Genomic DNA, 23,048 nt, shown 5'->3' on the forward strand with positions numbered 1-23,048 from the left:
TTGTATATGTATATAACTATCTAATTTCCCATAAAATTGTGTTTCTATTTATACTAGGTTTGTTGTCGCATCATGATCATGTGCCAACTTTAACACTGTCTAATATTCTCTTGCTTTCTATTATCCGAATTCAACGCTTGTCCTAAATTAAGTGAATGAGTGTATTAGCAAAACAACAGTTTTACATATGAGGTTTTATGAATAAATAACTTGTAGTAAAACATTTACACAGAATATATTATGGTATGGATAAACAGTCAAACAGTTAGGACCTAAATATTCTCTTTCTCATCACAAAAGGTAGACGGAGACACTGGATTTTCGTCTACAATTTATTTGATACACTGATCCAGTTTCGTCAAACGATGCCGACGATGCCAAAAACGTCAACTATATTATATCAGGATGATTTGAAATTCGTACAGTGCTTGGAAATGGGCTGACGAGTCAGACTCATCACCTTCGACATGACATACAATGGGTTTTGGTCAATTGACATCGTTTAAGGGGCAAAATCGTCATTTTAGAGTTTTTTTTAATAATTTCATTTTACAACAGACGTCACTTTTTTATTTAATATTTTAATTTCAAAGTTTATGAAATAGACTAGAATTTAACCAAACTTAATTTAAATTAAATGACTATTAACCTTTAAAGAAAAACCCCAAACTCAAAATTTAGTCAATGATACCAGCTGATCTCAAATAAAAGTAAAAGATTGTAGCTGTCTTGTTCTCTCTCAATTGCATGCTCTATTTTTGCAAGTTGTTGCCTATTTGATACCCTATTATTATCAACATATGTATGTAGGCAAAACCACAGCATCCACTGCACTGCCTAAAGAGCACCATCTTGTCTATAAAACACATATTCCAAACGTATATTTACTTCTTATCATTTTCAATATTTTTTTCTTTTTTTGAAACATCTTTCTATTCTTTTTGAATACGTAAATTAAAAAGCCAAAAATTCAGTAACTAAAATGATTGGCAAAAGAAGTAGAACTTCAAAATAAAATCAGTCAGAAAATAAAAAAAAAAATCAAACTAATTTGAATTTGTTCTCAATTATCCAATATAGAAGAATTCTGGTAGTCTATGTTTAATATATTGTTCATATTTTTCAACTAAATAATACTCCTATGATAGTGTTATTTTCTTTATAAATAGACATCATTATATAACTCATCGATAATGACGTCAATGTATGAATTTTAAATTGTCATAGTAAAAAATTCAACATTGGATAGTGATAAACAAATCCAAATTTTATGATTTTTCTGACTAAATTTCAAGATTATAAAAATGACAATTTTACATCTATAATGGTGATCGGTGATCCAAATCTTATTACTCTCTTCGTCCCAAGAAAGATAACCCTTTCATTGGGCAGAATGAGATTTTATGCAAATTAATTTTGTGTGTAAAGTGAAGAGAATAAAGTAAGAGAAATGGAATAAAGTATAGAAAAATATTTCTAGTTTTGGTAACAGTTAGTTTTGGTTCATATTTGATGGGACGGAGGTAATACACACTAAGCCCATGTTTTATGAATTTAACTTGATGAATTTTGCTTTTTCTGGCCCAAAATACTTTAAACTAATAATATCAACAATTTTCAGGTCCATGTATAGTACTGGAATAGTTTTATCTCATTTCAGTTTTACTGAGAGAAAAAAAAAAAGGGGTTTGAATGTTGGGTTGGGTTCTGTGGGCTGGTTTGTATTGGACTTTGAATTGGGCATGGATAAGTTTGGGCCTTGTGTGTCTTAGTATGGAAACGAATATAACTTCGAGTATATATTACTCCACCTGAATAAAATTTCAATGGCAGAATAACAATTGCGAAAATATTCTCTCTCTTCATTTTTTCAATCTTTCTTCAATTGTGATTCACTACTTACAATACGTGGTGATTTGTACTGACTACTGAATTTTACTTATATTACCCTCTTCGATAATTAAACTACTATAGTGCAAAAGTTTCCAAATAATGATGTCTAGTTTTTGAATTGTTACACATAGGATTAAATATTTTTAAAATGAACATTTATATAAGGGAGGTGTTAAAATGACAATACATCTTAAAATAACATAATACCACCATTTTTAGCCAATCATTTGTACACGTGGACGAATAATCAGCTGTCATGTGGCAATCATAAAAAATTCGCAAGGGTAAATTTACGCGGACTGCAACATCCAATACTCTAGACTGCAATATCCAATACTCTAGACTGCAAGGTGACGCGGCCAGCAATATCCAATACGTTAGACTGCAATATCCAATACGCTAGACTGCAATCTATAGTTTGTTGTAGATTGCTATCTAGCGTTTATACTATTGCAGTCTAGCATATATAATATTGCAGTCTAGCGTGGTGTCACAGTATATTTTAAGAGTGTCATTTTAAGAGTGTTGTCATTTTAACGCACCCCTTTATATAATCCATAAATTATGAGGTGAAATAGGCTTCATATATATAAATGGATCTTTATAATCCATTGGCTACCATGGAAAATACAGCTTCTTTAGCTAAAAAAATGATCTAAGTGCATTTTTAGTTGAATTAGGATACTAAATTGTATTTCTAAATATACTATATACTCTTTGAAAACCATTTTCAATCCCAACTAAAATTAGTAAGAGCACACGAATGTGTTGTAGAAAAACAAAAGATTAATGTGCAATAGATAACAGTGTCATCCACTTAGTTAAGGATGTTTTTATTTACATCCTCAATTTCTCCCCAAAAAATGTGTTATATATATCTATGAGTCTCTCTAACTTCAAAAATGGTGTCTATAATTAACACTGGTGTTAAACAAACTTATCGTCATTAGACTAGCTATACATTTTATAAACAGTTTCACAAATATAAAATAGATAGACATTGAGAATTGTTTACCCAGTTCAATACTATAAAATAGAAAGATAGAGAATTATTTATCTAGTTCAATATGATGTGTATATGTCTGCGTACAATGCTAAATTTCGCAATAATTTTTAAATGCAATTTACAATATGAGAGCAACTCTACTATAAATATAAGTAAAATAAAGAATCTTAGTCATTCTAGGAAAAGTATCCCTATAAAAATATATTACAAAGAAACAAATTATACATATAGAAAAACATACTATTAATTAGCCTCATCTATTTCCTTTCAAGGTCTATAATAACATTCACTAATTATCTTTAATAATCTTTTTGCAAATAAATAATTTGAAATTTTTGGTATATATGGTACGCAATGGCGAGCTAGAATGCAGAAACAACTCATGATATAAACAACAACAAAATTAATGATGCAAATGTTCTATCTAAAACCATTACATAAAAAATAAAAGAAACAAACAACCAGCAAACATCATGGTGTTAACCTGCAATTCACGTCCACCAAAGAGTCCCAATAACAAACTCAAAACAATCACTATATGCTATCTACCTAGGCATAAGAAAGTGTATTACACAAGTATTGAGTGTCGTCTACTAAAACATAAATGTTGTTAATGATTATGGTAGGATAAGCATAAAATCAAAAACTAAGATGAATTTAACCCACAAAGTAATTAACTGCTAGCTCTAGTTTATACGCAATTTTCTAGAACTTAAATATGTCCTGTAACAATTCCTATAGGGACTTAAAAATGAAGATAATTTAGCCAATTTACTAGAACGATGTCTAAGATCGAGATATTGTCATACCTGATTGTAATTCAAATATGATTTGGATGTGTCGTCCCTCACACTAGATCATTCGCCTCCCTATCTAGCTTGATCTGGATGTGCCATCGACATATTTGTGTTATGTCATCCTTCTCTTCTGTGAATTTGTATAACTAACTGAATACATATCATTTCATATATCCGTGTAAAAGATCAAAACTGAGTTTGTACATGTGTAAAAAACTCCTAAAATTCAGGGTTTGTCAACATTATTTTAATTTCAAAAACTCACTATTATACTTTCTACATTGTTATAACACTCTCGTTCAAGTACTAATAGAGTAGAATATACAGCACAATATAATCCCATGATCACAAAGTAATTAACTTTAATATGGTCATTGTTTAGCAGAAGAGTATATCCAAAATTGGATGGAATATTAGAATAAAAACTCTAGTTAGTTCGAGACAAATTAATCAAATCACCTTTGTTAATGAAGCTTTCTTTTTTCATGTAATAATTTTCTTTCACACGCTTGCACTTGAACACTTCCCACACGGACCCAAGACGACTCAAACCCTTGGCGTCTTGGTTGAAAGAAACCGTCTTGCCAACTAAGCTAGATTTCATCATTTAATAGTTCATGTCAAAAGAAAAGAATTTAAATAAATTCCGATTTAACAAATAATAATACATGGAGTAGAAGTTAATTCGCTATACAATGATTTCAAAAACGCAAATATTTGACTTGTCAACGATCTTAGTATACCTTGCTCGCCAGTTTTTGGCTTGAGCATTTTTATTCATAACAAAAATGTATAATTTGTCGTTAAGTAGGGTTTGAAGCGGGTCATTTCTAAATCTCCCTTTTAGCATCCGAGATCAATGTTAATTTCCTTCATTCAACAATCACATATATGTAAGAATCCACCATACTTTATGGTCCGGTATTTAGAAAATAATTTTTTTATCGGTAAATGAACATAAATTTAAAGGTTGTGCCACGAAGAACTCGAACGAACCCAAGACTCTTGGGTTCAGGCATTACCTCTCAACCGTTAGGCCAACTCTCTCTCACACACACACGGTATTCTAACTTTTCATTGTCCTAATCTTTGTAAAATGGAGTACTTATATAAGTTGCTTCTCATAAATAATAAGTAGGTATATATGATATACATAATGTTCAATGGAAGAAAAGTTTATCATCTACATATCAAATAACTCGAAAACTGACATTCGAGATAATTTTATTTAAGGTGGCATTAATAGGTTTATCAGAAAATAATTAGGCACGGCGGCCACCGGTGCCGTTTTCCCTGTGACAGTGGTAGAAGAAGGCGGCCACCGGATCTCCAAGGTTGTACACCTGCGAAAGCTGTCGGATGCTGAAGTTGTTGCGCCACTCCGGGGCAAGCAAGATCTGCCTCATCGGCTGCCGGAAAATCACCATAACAAGGCGGTGGATTCCCATTGTTGACTGAGGAGCCTCATATGGCACCACCTCATTCCCTGCATTTATATAATTATATTCAATAAATTAATTAAAAAAATAATCTCTCTATACATAAAATTTCAAGTATCACTAACCGAAGCTCGGATTAGTGCTGCTTGGGATGTCAGTCACCAACCTATTTCCAATTTTAACACAAAATTAGTAATATAATCTGTAAAATATCATTCTAAATCACAGTGACGGATTCAGAAAAAAAAAAATTAACAATTTTAGTATACATATGAGAAGAAACGTTTTACCAACTGAAATTTGATTTCTTCTTTTTATGAATTACATTTTCTAATTATCAATAATCTACACACAATACAAGACAAACTAAGTTGTTAAATCAATTTCACCTCCAATTAATATGTCTGATTTCTACTCAACTCAAACACATAACCTAATATAATTGAACTTAAAGTTACATAGGTAGAGAAATAGAGATAGAGAGAGACCAGTGCAAGTACTCCCTAAGGTAAGGATTTCCTGGACTTGGAGAATCAGCATCCACCAAAACCTTCAAAATTGAATTATCTTCAAATTACAAAACCCTAAAAAAAAAACACACACACACACACACAAGAGTGTGGATACTTACAAGAGTGTGGAGAATCCGGAAATCCTGACCACCAATATCAACCCTAGGGCGGGAGGCGACTTGAGACTGGCGGAGGCGGTAGCCGTTGCAGATAGGGACTCCATCAATATAAACTCGAATATCAGTGGTAGGGGTGAAGGGATCGATAACATCTCCGATCACACGGCTAACTGCCAGTGGATTTGTGTCTCTTGGCATTTTTGTTATGCTTCATTTCATCAGCATTTTCAGCCCTATTTATAGTTGTTAATGGAGCCACATTGTGGTATGGAGCTATGCCCCCATCAATTCTCAAAATATTCAGGTGTATCTACTGATTTTGATTTTAATCATAAAATAAGAAAAAACTAGTATTATTGAATTAGTTATATTTGAGAATCTAAAATGATTCTTGTTATAAATAAAAAATATTTAATTGTTTGTAAAATCATAAAGTTATTTCAAAGTTTTAGTTTTTAACTAATATTGTTACAGTTTTGGTATCACATAAATGAACTTTGAATCATTTCTAAAGCTACATTTTGAAATCTTTTTGTGATAGTTTTCTAATGGAACCTCTAATGTTTAGTTTTAATAACTAAAAATAATTGAATGACTTGAAAATTGTTATCATGAATGGTTAAGAGCTTTACATCATACTCTAAAAAATCAATATTGAACGATGAACTCTAATATGGCGTATTAAAGATAATTAAAATTCAATGTATATTTTGATTAAAGGAGTAGTTAGTAAAAAATTAAAATTTTGGTACACTACTATACATCATTTATTTAGTGGAATTATTTAATAAATTAGAACTTGACGACATTTGTTAAATGTTTTATCGCTTGAGTTTCAGTATGTCTGACTTTTTCACTATTTGTATAGCAATGATTCATTTTCTTGGCAAAGTTTACAATTTGATTCTTCCCAAAGAGGCAAAAAGTCATCTGTCTTTTCATTTATATTTTTCGTGGTAAAATGACCTCCGTCAATCGCTATTTCGTTTAACTTTTATCTTTCAACAATTATATTGTTATACTATCATGTACATGAAATTGGGATCAATTCAAACAATCAAATTATTGTTTGATTTTTAAATTAGATCAATGAAGGATTGATAATGTGAATTTTTTTTCAAAATACATTAGAGCACAACTTTAGGTATTTCATTGATTTGAAGGAAACTAACTGTTTATATATATACAAATTGATTAGATATTGGTAGTTTTATAAATAAATAATTAAATTAGTAGTTATCACTGTGGACCATAGGAATCGTATTCTGACTTTTGAATAGCCACACAATGATTCAATCCATTTTTGGAGATGTACGATATTAACCTATTTCTTACCTGATTTGGATTTAAATCGTGCGTCCATGAATGGTGCAAACTTTTCTTACATAACATCTCTTTAGTTACTCCCTCCGTTATTTAATGAATACAAGTGTTTCAGAAATATATTTATCGATATATAACATTCATTCCACTAGTGATTGATATTGTTTTTTTGTCGGACCATTACAAATGATCAAAAATAAAATAAAATAGCACAAAATATAGAATATAAAACAATGAGAGGCTTGGGGTTTGGACCCACAATCTCTAGCTTTACCAAGTGGCATTATCATTAAAACGAATTTGTACTAAAATCTAATAAGTTTAAATAGAAGTATCGTATCAATTGTTTTATGTATGATATATTTGGCACTTTAACAATAATTCCTAAAATCGAGTGAGAAAATTAACGATTCTGTGGACCCATTCTGCTCTATATTACTATATATGATACAAAAAGATTTGGAATATGATGGGCATGCAATGCTATTGCAAAGAATGGGAGGTCAAGAAGACTAAGCTAGACCATCTACCATGTTTATTTGAACAAGTTTCAAGTGCAAACTTTTTCTTAAACATGACATCTCTTTAGTTGAATACTTAACAAATTCTCCGAGTGTCAAAATAGTGTCGACAAATGAAATAAAAATAGGTACGATAGGAGTATATAATTTGTAAAACTTTGATATTTTTTAAGGTACGTATTCATTAATTATAAAAGTAAAAACAAAACATTCAATCACGCTTACTTTATTCCATCACCCATTCAATCACCCTTATTTTATTGCATCACATACTTTACCCTCTCTCTTTATCTTTCCAACTTTATTCATTTATCCTACTTTTCAACACAATTTCTGCCAAAAATTCTTGACTAAACTTATTTGGGACTAAGGGAGTACAAAGGAGTACTCCATATAATTTGAAAAACTTTGAAATAAGATATGTATTAAATATAAAGGAATATAATCAAATGCAAACTCTAAATATTGTACAAACTTCAAACTATGATCTGGACCGTTGAAAAATATCAACAGATGATAAAATTACATCAACAGAAAATGTCAACACAGTGTCAACGGTTGATGCTGTGTTGACATCATGTTGACATTTTGTGTTGATGTAATTTTATCATCTGTTGACATTTTTCAACGATCTAGATCATAGTTTAGAGTTTGTACAATATTTAGAGTTTGCATTTTATCACTACCCTATAAATAAATATAAAAGTAAGCAGTGGTCGGACCTATTGGAGTATAGCCTCAAGAGTTTGATACTTAAATAGTTAATGTCAGACCTGTTTGAACTGTGAATAGTTAACATCTAACCCGCATTCGGATATGTGATCTAGATTTGTGGTTTGAAATCGGAATTATTTTGGTTTCGGACTATCTCAACAACGAATGTGCACTCTCCATCACATGTTACTTTAGTCATTTTCCTTTCTAGCAAAAGAAGTTTGCATGCAATAATTTTAATTTATTCTTACGTTTTTTTTCTCTTTTTTTATTTTCTCTTAGCTCTCATACTTTATTTCCTTCCCGCTAAATCGGTAAACACCATGTTCTTAAATTTTGTATCCAAATTAAAGAAACGATGAATCAAGTAATATGGGACCGATGTAGTTCTAGATATAGGGCATATATTGATTAGGGCGCCAGAATATAAAGATTTATCAACCCTTATTCTTTTACAGAGCTTTTGACCATTAAATTTGAGATCCTATATATGCAAAAAAACTTTATCAAACTTATATGGCTTGTTATGTTTGATTTGTCTTTTTTTATGAATAAAGATAAATGTACATTGAACATGTGCATAATACCCCTAAATTTCAAATTTAATTGAATAAAATTATAACTTAGTTTTGTTATTATTATTTTATAGCAATAAAAACAAAATAGAGATAAAAACTTATGAATTTTTTTTTGTCATGATTTGAAATTATAATACAATGTAATATTTAATAAAAAAAATATTTTTTTCTTAAATCTGTAGGAGTATATATTTAATTTAAAATTTTATATTTTTAAAAATGGAGTATGTAATTTATTTTAATCCAATAAATGTTTTTAACGTAAAATATTTATAAAGGTCAATTATGTGGGCATAATTAATGTATATTTATCACTATTATTTTATATTGCTGAATCTTGATTAGGCCAGGTGTTGGTTTCTGAAAAATTCTTTATGCCGTTGGAAACAACTTTATGACTTTACAACTGTCAGAATATACATTGAGAAGGTCTGAAAAATATATGCAAATAATGTGGCTTGTAAAGTAGTGATATATATCAATTCTTGTCGCGTGGCCGAAAGAAGAGTTAACAATGACTTGTAATAAAATTTCTACAACGGGTATATTTGTTTGGATCATCGATCCTAAAAAAGGAACCTTATCCCCATCTCGACACGTAAAGAAAGCATATCTAAAATTCTCCATATTATGGGGCTGGGCAACCTAGAATAGATACAAGCAACAAAAGAGAGGAGAACCAATTCACATTGTTAAGAGGTAAAAAAAAAAGAATTAGACTTTTAGAACATAAATTGGTAATACTGAGCCTGCACGAGTAGCTCAGCTGGTCTTCATAATGGTAATTGAGTAATATTAATACATTAGATGTTGTATTAGGGTGTAATAAGTCCATAATTAGGAGATGGATTAAAGCATTGTTCATCTTACTTCACCCCAACTTGATATTATGTTAAGATGTTGTATTAGGATGTAATAAGTCCATAATTAGGAGGTGGATTAAAGTAATGTTCATCTTACTTCACCCAAACTTGATCTTACGTTAAGAGTGTGGGGAACATTAGATGTTGCATTAATATGCACCAAGTCCACAAGTATGAGAAGTGTGAAAGCATGACTTATTTTAATTGAGTTCTAGTATTAATTTGTCAAACTCTCTTGCTCGTATCTCCTTGGTGTGTTCGGTTTGTAAGATTGTATCCCGAATTAAATTAGTAGTGTGTTTGGTTCATGAGATTTAGTCTCTCAACTCAATCCTAGATGGATAATCATGGGATAATTAGTCATAGCTAACCCCCTATGACTAAAATAATCTCACAACTCAATCCTAGATTATATCTTTGTATTATTTTATCTAGACAACCGAACACCACCTTTATAGAATAGATGATCTTAATAAAAAAATTACTTTATTCGTCCACGAAAAATGGTCACATTTTTTTTTCTAGGATACTTTGTTCGTCCAAAAATATAAAGTTTCTCTCAAATTTTACTTATTTTTTTCTCTCATACTTTATCCATTTTTTCTCAGTTATGAGTTCTCTCATACTTGATCAACTTTTTCTTATCCTATCTTTTACTTTATCAATTTCTCATTAAAATTCGTGTTGTCTATCTATGGACCTATTTTTCGTGGGTTATGTCAAATCATCACTGAATGAACTCGAGATTTTTATCTTAAAAGGCCCGAGAACGCCAAAACATTTCACCCATAAACATTTAACTGATCAATCTAAGACCTAAGTCCATTTAACATATACTCCCTCCGTCCCGGATTAGGAGTCACTTATTGTTATGGCTCGGGTTTTAAGAAAGAGTTGAAGTGTATAATAAATGAAGTGAGATGGTGGAGTGTGTAATAAATGAAGTGAGATGATTGAGTGTGTAATAAATGAAGTGAGTTGGTTGAAGGTGGATCCCTTTTGACTTTCTGGATTTTTATTTTTGTTTTGGTTTATTTTAATGTAGATAATGGCATTTTCATGTAATTTTGATGAACAATGGGGTAAAATTGTATGACCAAATATGGAAAATTCTAAATGTGACTCTTAAACTGGGACGGACTTTTATGGCAAAAAGTGACTCTAAATCTGGGACGGGGGGAGTATACCATATATATATGAACCTGTGTGAAGATGAGCATCATATCGACAAACCCGAGCATCATATCGGCAAATCCGAACATCATATCAAAAAAGTCGAGCGGTTCATAACATTATATCGACAAAGCCGAGCAGTTTATGAGCACTCCTTTAAAACACATAGTATCACATAACATGCGTAACATCATTTTCTACCCCCGTCCACAAAAAATATACTCTCTCTGTTCCATTAAATATGAAATGTTTGTTTTCTCGCACATGTTTTGGAAAAATGATAATAAATAATTAAAGTGGAGAAAAAATAAAGTAAAAAAGAGAATAATGTAAAAGAGACTCTCCTCTACACATCTGTATTTTCTTAACATAGGTAATGTTAGAACTTTGGGCTTCCACATAACTAATTTAATGTGTGTGGCTATCTTTCAGTTGTCCAATTAAAGTGATTCAATAAAGATTAAGTTTGGACTTAAAGTGTGTTTATTTGTTATGGAAATAAGTGTAGATACCATATGAGATTTTCTATTTGATGAGGAACCGAATAGAAAATAAAGGGGTTTATATTTTATATAAATATAAACTAGGGTTATGGTCCCCAGACGTCAGAAGAACGTTCAATATCTCGGTATTCTCTTGGCAGACTATTGTGAATGACGTCTCTGATTGTTTGGAAGATCCATAGCCGCTGCAAAGCAATTCCGCCTTTCAATTCGTTATGGATCAAGGTAGGCTTCCGCTTTGTAGTTTGTGCTCATTCTCCATCATTCTTGGTTAATCATCGTAGAAAGGTTTATATAATTGTTCACACAATTATTCCAACAGGTTTATATAATGCTTGAAATAAAATTCATATTTAAGCAACAAGCCTATAGTAATACGTTGGATAGAAAAACCCATCTCCTACGCTTAAATCCATAGATTATCTTTCTTTTCCATTCTAAAGTAGCGTCAAGCGTGGGTGAAAAACTATTAAAATAAGATAACATACTAATCAAACTTTACGAAACTGTTTAACTTAAAAGGAATGCATGCATCATACATGGTTTATATTCTCGTTTATCATTAAAAAAAATATAAAGCTCTGTATATTAATTAAATTAGGAGATTTAATTCATTTCTTTAATTAATTCAAAACACAAAATTTCTCGAATTAGTTATTCGGGTAAATAAATCGGATAATAATTAGTTGTCTCCGAGTTAATTAATTGACCCTTCTCATTAAATAATGGAACTTTAAAATTTTGCCCAACCACCAATCCATCCAATTTATTTATTAGCCAAGCCTACTTGGAAATAAAACCCCACCAATTCTCTTGGCCCAAACTAGGATAATTATGACTTTGCCCATCATATTACATGGGATTTAATTTGTGGCCCAAGCACTTAAGAAATCAATCCATTTCTTTTGCCGTCCCAACATAGAATCAGTCTCACAAAAATGGGTCCAAACTATATAAAATGCAGTCTTAATTAAGAGAGAGAATCGGAAATTCAATCTGTTGAAAAAAAAGGCTATAGAGGGCTGCAAGGCCCAAACATAATCAATAGCTGAAGTCCAAAAGAATGGGCTTCAAGAAATAAAATCTAATCTGCACCTTGTAGTTTAGCTTTGTGATATAGCATTGAATTTGTAACCCAAGTATTTATATGTAACATTCCATCCAATAGAATTTCAATTGACATATCTCTTATTCCTAGGGATCCTTCGAGAAAACTTCATAACCTTTTATCATTTTGAATACTCTTATATTTGATCACGTAAAATGTGAAAAATAATATGGCCTCTTGAATAAATAGTAGTATTCCATAAATTGATTAAAATAAACAAGGACCCCATTAAGCTAAACGTTCAACATTCACTCGTGAATAAAAAGATAGGAAAAAACGGAGCGACACAAAAGGCATGACTCACATTCCACAAACTTTCTATATCCGCTTCTTTCAATAATAAAGTCAGACAATTTCATCTAGTCCGCCAAAAATGAGACATTTATTATCGATTTGAGGAAAGGAATAGTGGTTTTCAAATAAATAAAGTAATTTATTTTGTGGCCATGGGAATCGTACTCCTACTTGGAATAGCCACACAACGGTTCAACTCATTTTTAGAGAAGTGTACAAGTATTTCTTACCAAATTTGGAGGTAAATCTATTGGGTCCATGAATAGTGCTTTAATCTATACAAAAAGTATAAAAATTCTCCGATAAATTAGGTGCTTAAATCATGTTCACCGTGTTTACAGAGTTTCACTATATGGCCTTAATTATTTTTATTTATAGTAAAGTAAAAGTGGACTTTTATCACACCCATGCTATGCACGGCCCATTTTATTTATATCAAATTATACAGTATTATATACTATAAAATAAGAAATAATACGGATTTAAAATTATAAATATAATTAATAATAACCATATACAACAATATACTTATAAATGCAGTTAATTCATATACTGTAAAATTATGAGTTTAGTATAATTTGTGTAAAACAATTGAGGTAAGAGTAATTCTAGGAGTAAAATCGTATAGTTTTTTCAAAATCAAAAGAAAAAATAATTATTACGGAGTAGTAAATTATTATTTAAAATATATTAACATAAATATTGAAATGAATCAAATATATTACGATGACTTAAATTAATAAAACAATAAATGAATTAACTATCGATAATAACTTTAAAAAATAAATAATTAATATAATCAACTAAAATGAATTAAACTAACTAATTAAAATATATTAAAGATGGACCACATGAATCATAGAACAATTAGACAGGAGTAGAGAAAATATACATCGCCCATTAATCATTGAACAATTAGATAGAAGTAAAAGAATATATACATATTCACTGTGCCCTAAAATAATGCGCAAAGAATTCTACTGCATTTGTTCAGGGTAAATATCTCTCTTCTCTTTCCCTTTTCATTAAATACACGAAATTTTGGGACTTAACGGGACTTGCCGGTTCTGATCATCGCTCTTATTTCTGTTTCAGCCGATGGAAAGAGGTATCCAACGTCTAGGGGTGGGAATACGGGTATCCGTGGATACCCGACTCGAAAAAACCGGGTATCCAAACCCGAAAATCATCAAAATGTCTATCCAAAATTCGCCCCGATATATTTTCGGGTACTCCAATACCCGCCCTGGGTATCCATATCCGACGTATCGGGTATCCAAATACCCAACTCTTTACATGTGTCAATAATTAATAAAAAAATTAAATTTTATATATTAATAGAAATATAGAAGTATCTAAAAATTGACTAATATTTTTAATGTTTCATTTATTTTGTAGTATAAAACTAAAAAAATGGATCACTTTTATTTTAAAGTATAAGATTATATTTAATGCAAAATGGCTAAACCTAATTTAAAATATGCTTTAAATAATATATTGGATATTCGGGTAATACCCGATACCCATTCGGGTTATCCAATACCCGATTTATCTTATATTTCATTACCCAATCCCACACCAAATCTCATAAAATTGGATATTGGGTATCCAAATCCAGCAGATATCGGGTCGGGTAAATCTAATACCCGATATCCGTGTTCTCACCCCTACCGACGTTTAACCCATCCAATTCATGAGATTCTTGTGGATTGTGTGATGTTCGCATTGTGAGAAAATGAGCAGAAATTGAAATATGGAAAATAAGCCATAACAAAGCTTGATAGAGATAATTTGTTTTCATTCTATGAATTACCCAAATCTTTACAGAGATATATATAAAATCTAAAACAGGTCTAGCTATGCACTAAACAATCAGTTACATGAAGTGGGTAAGTGGTATGAACGTGCTGCATCAAAATTGACTGCTGTTACAAATTCATTAGGAGTAAAAAATAATTGTAATAAATAATGATGGGAATTTATGTTTTTAATTTCAGTAAATGTATTATAATATTATTTGAGCATTTAATTACAAACCGATTGTTAAAGATGTATAAATTGTGTAATAAAAAATCATTTTAATTTAATTATAATTTTCCTTTAAAATGGCATTCTAGTAAATATTTCCAAAATTCCCATTTTATATATTTATAGATATAGTTTGTGCTCATGGATACCCAATTATCATTTTCCCAGTAATATATAGTAGAAACCCAATTTTCATATTAGAAAATTAACAAAGATAATATGTCCAAAGTCACTAGAACAACATTAGCAAGGTGGAAAACTAAAGAAACCAAATTTGAAACTCCCATTTCATTCTTCTGCAAACACACAATCGGATACATTTATTCTCTTAATATGAACTTTAAATTAAGCTAATCAAATCTCTTACTTGTACATCGAGTCAATTAATTCTTCATTGATGGGTATTTCACTTTAAAGTTTATGCAATGATTCCTAAAGTCGAGTGAGCAATAAACGATTCTGTGGACCCATTTAGATCTATATAGATAGAAAAAAGATTTGGAATATATGATGGGCTTGCAATGTCATTTAGTTTATTGGAAAGGTCAAATTTCACATTTAGTTTATAGTACTAACATACACTTACAACAAGTTCCAAGTGCATTTTTTTCTTAAACGTGACAGTTTTCATGAAATGTTAGATGATCAATAGATATAGTCGTTCTAAATTGCAAGGATGACTTAATTTTTCCTAAGGGTCAATAGAAGACTCTATCGTCGCCACCCTGATATGCGGTAAAAAAAAATTTGGACTAAGAAAACAATGTCATTATGACAAATTTTCATGTTTAATTTGTGAAATTACAAACTTACCCTTTACCTGTATAAAAAGTACTCTCTCCGTCTCATAGTAGATGCCATATTTGGGAGTTGGCACAAGATTTTAGGAGATGTTATTTTGTGTGTTCTGTGGTGAGTGAAAATATAATTAATGTGAGAGTGAACTTTTTCTAAAAGAGGAAATGTAACATCTTTTGTGGAACAAACTAAAAAGAAAAGTGTGACATCTACTATACTACTATAGAACGGAGGAAGTACTATATTCCCCTAGTTCATTCACTTCTATTGATTCCGCCCCATCATAACTATTTCTTGGATACATTGAACTTAGAAGTAGAACATGGCACAGTGGGAGAATCTTGATAGCACTAAATTATTAAGCATATTATTAGGGACCAAGTTGAAAACAGTGAAAATATAAAAGAAGTCGAACTTTACATTTATCCATTTTTTCGTTATACCTTATGTTATTGTGATATATATATCGATTATACTTCTATCCCAATAAAATTCCAACCTAACTAGCTCACGTTTGATTAGCCAAAAACTCAAGTAGGGCTAACCCAAAATCAGATGGATTGACCCGATTGGCATCCCTATTTGTGGGTTGCGGATGTTTAGAGTCTAGCCTAAAAAGCTTATGCGGTGATTGAATAAGAGTGTGATCCGGATTTATGGATTGAAATTGGAATTATTTTATGAGAATTGGACTAACTTGTGAATAAATGTTATAGATAGAGGTATATATTGAAAATAAAAAATTTATCAAGTCTTATTCTGTTACAAATACAATGCTTTTGATCGTTAAAATTGAGATTCTACTAAAGTACTTTATCAGACTTATTCGACTTTTTATTTCGTGATTTATTCATTGTGATGTGCATTGCCTAACTTCACATAAAACTCCATGTGTATGTTCCATAACAACACTCTTTAGGCCTTTGGAAGCATCTTTAAGACTTTACAACTGTAAAAATATATAAAAAAAAGTGTCTGAAATATTTGCAAACAATATGTGGTGTGCAAAGTAGTGATATCTTTAAAACCTCGAGTGGGCAATGACTTGTATAAATTTTCTATATTGGGTATATTTGTTTGGATCATCTATCCCAAAAAAGGAACCTTATCCCCACCCCACCGTAAAAAAAGCATATATGGGGAATTCTCCATAGGGCAACCTAGACAAAGATAGGAGAGCCAATTGAGATTATTAGTGGTAGAAAAGAATGAGAGTAAGAATGATAGAAACATACATATGGTAATTGTCTCACGAGCATCAACGTCGATTAAGTAACACAACACTGAACAAACTATATAAGATCTATTTTTTCTATACATCTATAACTGCTAAAAATGATTCAAAATATTACAATATTATTTCAATAATTTTTCTTATGTGTCTTTAATGAGATAGCTTCATGATAAAATTTAATACGATAATAAGTAAATAAATAACTATAGAATACTTTTTTTAAGAATAAAGAACACAATTTCTAAACTAAATTTATTTATATTATAGTATGGTATATTTACACATTTATTATTATCAAAATCCAAGATAACTTATTTGATAAATTATACAAATATTTATGTTTCAAAATAATAACATTTTCAATTTTGAATATATAATTCAAAATATAGATTATCCTATTTCGTAACATAATACTTCATCTATCTCATTATAAATGAAACATTTCCTCTTTGGGTTGTCCCTAAAAAAATGAAATATTTCTTAAAATGGAAACAACACTCTTTCTATTTTTTCCATTCTCTTACTTTATTTTTTTCTTCATTAACTCACAATACAACACTACATAAAATTCCATACCGAAAAACAAATATTTCATATTTAATGGAACTGATGGTGTATTAATCTATGACACGAAATTTTGTAAAGAACAGTAATTCTGAAAAACGCATTAAAAATAGAAAACGTAAAGTATGATTTCCACTCCTAATTATGAATATGTAATGAAGGTTAGGTTTAATGTATGAAATGATTTTATTTAAAATTTATATGATGAATTGATCAACTTTGAAAATAAATAGAAATATGTGTAAATTGTGGTTTATAGGGAGTATTGTTAATTAGGGCGTGAATTATGCATAGAAATAAATTTGTTAGAAACGAATGAAACATATTGATCTAAAAAGAATATAGATCGAAAAAGAGGAGTAAGAATTGTTGAATTTATTTATATTGCTAGGCTTTAGAATTTACGTTTAGAGTGAGGATAGGTGTAATGCAAATTAGAATTTAACTAGGCGAGTTTAAATAGAATTGTAATTTTGTGAGCAAGTGTCGTTTCAAAAGGTTATTGAATTTATTATCAAGAAGTTGAGATTGAATAGTTATGGAAATGATAAAATAAGGACAAGTTGAGATTGAATAGTTATTGAATTTATTATTGAGAATTCTATGAATTTATTAGACTGATGAAAATGATATTTATGGTAAAAGGGTGAAGGAGCTTATGTTGTTGAGATCAAATGAAATCATGAAAAAAGGATCGTCGATCAACCGGTTTGGAAATAAACGTCATTCTGGTAGCGTATTCTCACTCTAGGATCTATTTCTTTTGTTGAGATAGTATGTGAAAGTATAATATTATTATTAAAGTATGTTCTTAACATTGTATGTGATATGGATTTTCATGGATTGATCCATCTAACATTCCCAATTATATTCAATGATATTAGATCTTCAAATACCACAAAAGAAAAGTGGATCTAGACAAAAAAAACTAGATCTAAAAAGATTTAATGGAAAGATTAGAGGATCAAAGAGTGTATAGGATGAGAAATTAAGCTTAGGAACTCAAGACCTCTCCAAAATAATTGAGGCAATCCTAGATAACTTTCACCAAGATAAAATCCCTAATGTCCCCACTACCCTATGGATACACAAATCATATATAGTTATATACCTCTACTTGATCCAATCTAAAGAAAAATAATCAAGCGACCTAATCAAATTCGTAATTATATAAAAATCTCATAAAAGATATGCTCTCAAGGGGTCTTACAACATCATTCAACAAATTAAACCCAATTCTAATGTCTCACAAACTAGTAGTTCTGAGTTGGCCAGTCAACCGGCCCACGCGAACTCTTGGGATCGCGATTTCATTCTAACACCTAGTCTGGCATTGTGTCCAGTGGCCTTTCGCCCGGCCTGGGCGAACTCCCTGGACTCCTGATTCTCGAAAATGTCCGGTGGGCGATTTGTCCAACTGCATTTTGCCCAATCCGAGCAAACTCTCTAAACTCTTGATTCTCTTCAACAAAACGCCAGATCGGGCGTTCAGTTTACCTGGCCCGAGCAAACTCTCGCGAATCTTGTTGTAATGAAAACGTTTTTTCCAAAATAATGTCGGTTTGCGCCATACTTGATTTTTTTCGTATTCATTTTCATTTTGACCATTACAAGATGATTATGAAAAATTTAAAACTACACGTACTCTAATTTCAAAAGTGATAAGATTTACTATAAGTTACTCCTCGGCACTTAAAAATAGAATATACTCCTTCCGTCCGCGAATAAGAGTCTCGTTTTTCCATTTTAGTCCGTCCGCGAATAAGAGTCCCGGTTCACTTTTACCATAAATGGTAATAGGGTCTCACTTTCCACTAACTCATTCCACTCGCATTTCATTTAAAACTAATATATACAAGTGGGACCCCTATTCCACTAACTTTTTTCCACCCACTTTTCTTAACATTTCTTAAAACCCATGCCGCCCATGAATGGGACTCCTAATGGCGGACGGAGGGAGTATTTGCCATTTCAGGATGTCCATTAAAGTAGACCAATTCTATTTAAGGAAATTTTTTCTGTCTAATGAAGTGAGTATTATTTTCCATCAAGGAATGAGTCATCTTCCTTGAAACCGAGGGAATATTAGTTTTATTACTTTATCACTTACCTTTATGATATCAATTCTTTTCCAACTGATTAATTTTATCACAATATTTTCATTTAATTTTCGGATAACTGTTTTAAAACATTAAAATAAAAACAATATAATATTAATATTCTCCTATACAAATTATTTTTTAAAGAAGAATAGCATGTCATCTTCCCATATGTCATGTCACGATTCCACCAATTGACACAAATTTTGGATAATAGAAATTGATAATATTTTTTAAATTAATAACACTACTATCCGAGTATTAGACTCATAGTTATAGAACTCTGATTAGTTCGAGACAAATCAAACTATATAATATGTTTATATTAATACATTAAGAATACATATGGAACATTGTGACAAGCACACGTTTTATTTAAGGTGGCACTTTATAACACGTTTATCATAACATCATTAGCCTCGGCGGCCGCCGGTGCCGTTTTCCCGGTGACAGTGGTAGAAGAAGGCGGCCACCGGTGCTCCAAGGTTGTACACCTGCGAAAGGTGTCGGATGCTAAAGTTGTTGCGCCACTCTGGGGCTAGCAAGATCTGCCTCCGCGGCTGCCGGAAAACCACCATAACAAGGCGGTGGATTCCCATTGTAGGCTGAGGGGCCTCATATGGCACCACCTCATTTCCTTAATTTATATACAATTAAATTAAATGAATTCGAAAAAATAATATTGATATATATTATATATAGAATTTCACTAACCGAAGCTTGGATTAGTGCCTCCTGGGATGTCAGTCACCAACCTATTTCCAATTTGCACACAAAATTAGTGACATAATCTTCAAATTATCATTCTAATTAAGTTACAACGTAGAAGAAGAATGATTTAACTATTTTTGTACTCCATATTTCTAATTGGAAACAATAAGCTTATGATGAATAACATGTATTATTCCGTGATGTTTTTTTTATAGTACTATTAACTCGCATTCCCCGTACTTAAGTGTCTTACCAATTGAATTCTGATTGTTTTCTTTTATGTTAAATGTCTTTTCGCATTATTTATACAACACAAACTCAGTTGGTAAAACGTTTTTTTTTGACTAATATGTCTGATTTCTACTCAATTTGGACATATAACCTAATCTTGATGTGTGTGAGTGAGTGAGAGAGAGAGACCAATGCAAGTACTCCCTAAGGTATGGATTTCCTGGACTTGGAGAATCAGCATCCACTAGTACCTTCAAAATTGAATTATTTTCAAAGTCATAAACCCTAAAAAAATAACACAAAAAAAAAAAAAAAGAGTGTGTGTAAATTAACAAAGAGATACTTACAAGAGTGTGGAGGATCCGGAAATCCTGACCACCAATATCAACCCTAGGGCGGGAGGCGACTTGAGACTGGCGAAGGCGGTAGCCATTGCAGATATTGGCTCCATCGATATACACTCGAAGCTCAGTGGTAGGGGTGAAGGAATCGATGATATCCCCGATCACACGACTAACTGTCAACGGATTTGTTTCTCTTGGCATTTTTGTTATGCTTACTTATTCATTATAAGCCCTATTTATAGTTGTTTATGGAACCATGCAGCTATGGCCCCCATCATTCCTCAAAATATTCACTTGTATCTAGTTATTTTGTTTTAAATCATAAGATAAAATATAGAGAAAAAAACTATTTTTTAAAAGTAGTTATATTTGAGAATCTAAAATATTACTCCTACTACTATAATACTAAAAGTAAGTATAACTGCATGTAAATAATAATCAAAGTTTTGGTGTTTAACTAGTGTTATTGTTTTGGTATAAAAAATTAATGAACAATAATTTAGTTATGTATTTATGGCGTAGTCCAACTTTCGTTGGCTAATATAGTAAATTTTTAAAGGTACAGCTGGAAATCTATAGATGATAGTTTTCTAATAGTACCCTTAATATTAGTTTTTTTTCCACTGAAAAATAGTCTAAAATTACTTTAATGAAATTTCACATTGGACTCCAAAAAACCAATATTGAATAATGAAATTTTAACTTATACTCAAATTACAAAATTTAAAGATTCATGTATTTTTTTGACTAAAAAATAGTAGTTGGTGATAATAAATTTTGGTATAGTTTATGCATTGCCACAACTTGTACTTTCTTTTTGTGTATGAAGTGGGTTATTTCGTGGTTACACTATGATTCTTCCCGAAAAGACAAAAAGTCCGTTGTCTTTTCTTTTCTTTTTGTTTTTCGTGGTAAATTGAACTTTGTCTCTCGCTATTTCGTGTAGCTTTTACCTTTTTATATTTATCTTGAGTTATATGTGACCAATCAATCACTTATAATCCAATTATCGTGTGAATTAGATAAATGGGGGATTGATAATGTGAGAGATTTGGCCAAAGTTGAGCACAACTTTATATACTTACGTTATTAATTTATAGGAATGATCAAATGTAAATTCTAAATATTGTATAAACTCCAGATTATGATTTGGATCATTAGAAAATATAACATATGATAAAATAGTAGCAATAAAAAATGTAAACACGATATCAACGGTTGATGCTGTGTTGATAGTGTGTTGACACTGTGTTGACATTTTCTATTGCTACTATTTTGTCATTTATTGATATTTTTAACGATCCATCATAGTTTGGAGTTGTACAATATATGAGTTTACCCTTAAGGGGTGTTCGGTTTGCAAGATTGTATTCGGGATTAAATTTGTAGTGTATTTGATTAATGAGATTCAACTCCACAACTGAATCTTAGATGGATAATCATGGGATAATTAGTCATAGCTAACCCCCTATGACTAAAATAATCTTACAACTCAATCCTAGATTGTATCTTGGTATTATTTTATCTTGGAAACCGAACACCACCTTAATTTATATGCTAAAAACCGTTAAGTTCAAAATAAATACTACTCCCTCCGTCCCAAAGAAGATAACCCATTTCTTGAGCGACACGAGAATTTATGCAACTTTATTTTGTGAGTGAAGTGGAGAGAGTGAATAAGGTAGAGATAAATGTGTTTCCATTTTTAATAATGGGTCATCTTGGTTGGGACAAACCAAAAAGAAAAGTGGGTCATCACGGAGAGAGTATTAACTTATTTTTCTTTGTGGGGGGCATGGAATCATATTCTGACTTGGGTCATCCCATTTTTAGAGTGGTACGATATTAACTTATTTCTTGCCAAATTTGGATTTAACTCTATGTCCATTAATAGAATTATGGGGATCTAATAATCTATCTATTCACTCCAAAATTAAGATAAACTCTCTATTAATTAGGTGTGTAACTCATGTTCAAGTTTCAGTAGCCTAATTTATTCTTTTTAATTAAAATATTATTATAACATTACCTCTTTAATCAATATATACTCCTAGTATACTAATTTCCCTTGTTTATTTTTTTTCGTTTAAATATTTGGTACCCAATTATTATTTTCCCTTTTATAAAAAAATATAATACCATTTTCCATGCCATAAAATTGACAAAGATAATGTCTGTCCTAAGTTACTAGATTCT

The 23,048-nt window shown here is 30.9% G+C and overlaps 2 protein-coding genes across 3 annotated transcripts; both read right to left on the bottom strand.

The window, feature by feature from the left end:
- Positions 1–4,958: 4,958 nt before the first annotated feature.
- Positions 4,959–5,964, bottom strand: LOC125197493 (protein FLOWERING LOCUS T-like). The gene is made up of 4 exons (XM_048096247.1): positions 5,767–5,964; positions 5,624–5,685; positions 5,261–5,301; positions 4,959–5,182 (listed from the first exon to the last, which is right to left on the bottom strand). Exons 1-4 carry the CDS (start codon positions 5,962–5,964, stop codon positions 4,959–4,961), a joined length of 525 nt encoding a protein of 174 aa, XP_047952204.1.
- A 13,579-nt stretch (positions 5,965–19,543) lies between these two features.
- LOC125196383 (protein FLOWERING LOCUS T-like) lies at positions 19,544–21,100 on the bottom strand. Of its 2 annotated transcripts, XM_048094873.1 has the most exons (4): positions 20,856–21,100; positions 20,698–20,759; positions 20,281–20,321; positions 19,544–20,203 (listed from the first exon to the last, which is right to left on the bottom strand). In XM_048094873.1, the coding sequence occupies exons 1-4, from the start codon at positions 21,051–21,053 to the stop codon at positions 19,980–19,982; spliced, it is 525 nt and encodes a 174-aa protein (XP_047950830.1). In that variant the 5' UTR covers positions 21,054–21,100; the 3' UTR covers positions 19,544–19,979. The 2 variants fall into 2 exon arrangements, with proteins under 2 accessions (XP_047950830.1, XP_047950831.1); XM_048094874.1 differs by having other exon boundaries at positions 20,698–21,100.
- Between the last annotated feature and the right edge of the window lie 1,948 nt (positions 21,101–23,048).

Source organism: Salvia hispanica, chromosome 6, assembly GCF_023119035.1.
Source record: "Salvia hispanica cultivar TCC Black 2014 chromosome 6, UniMelb_Shisp_WGS_1.0, whole genome shotgun sequence".
Taxonomy (NCBI): domain Eukaryota; kingdom Viridiplantae; phylum Streptophyta; class Magnoliopsida; order Lamiales; family Lamiaceae; genus Salvia; species Salvia hispanica.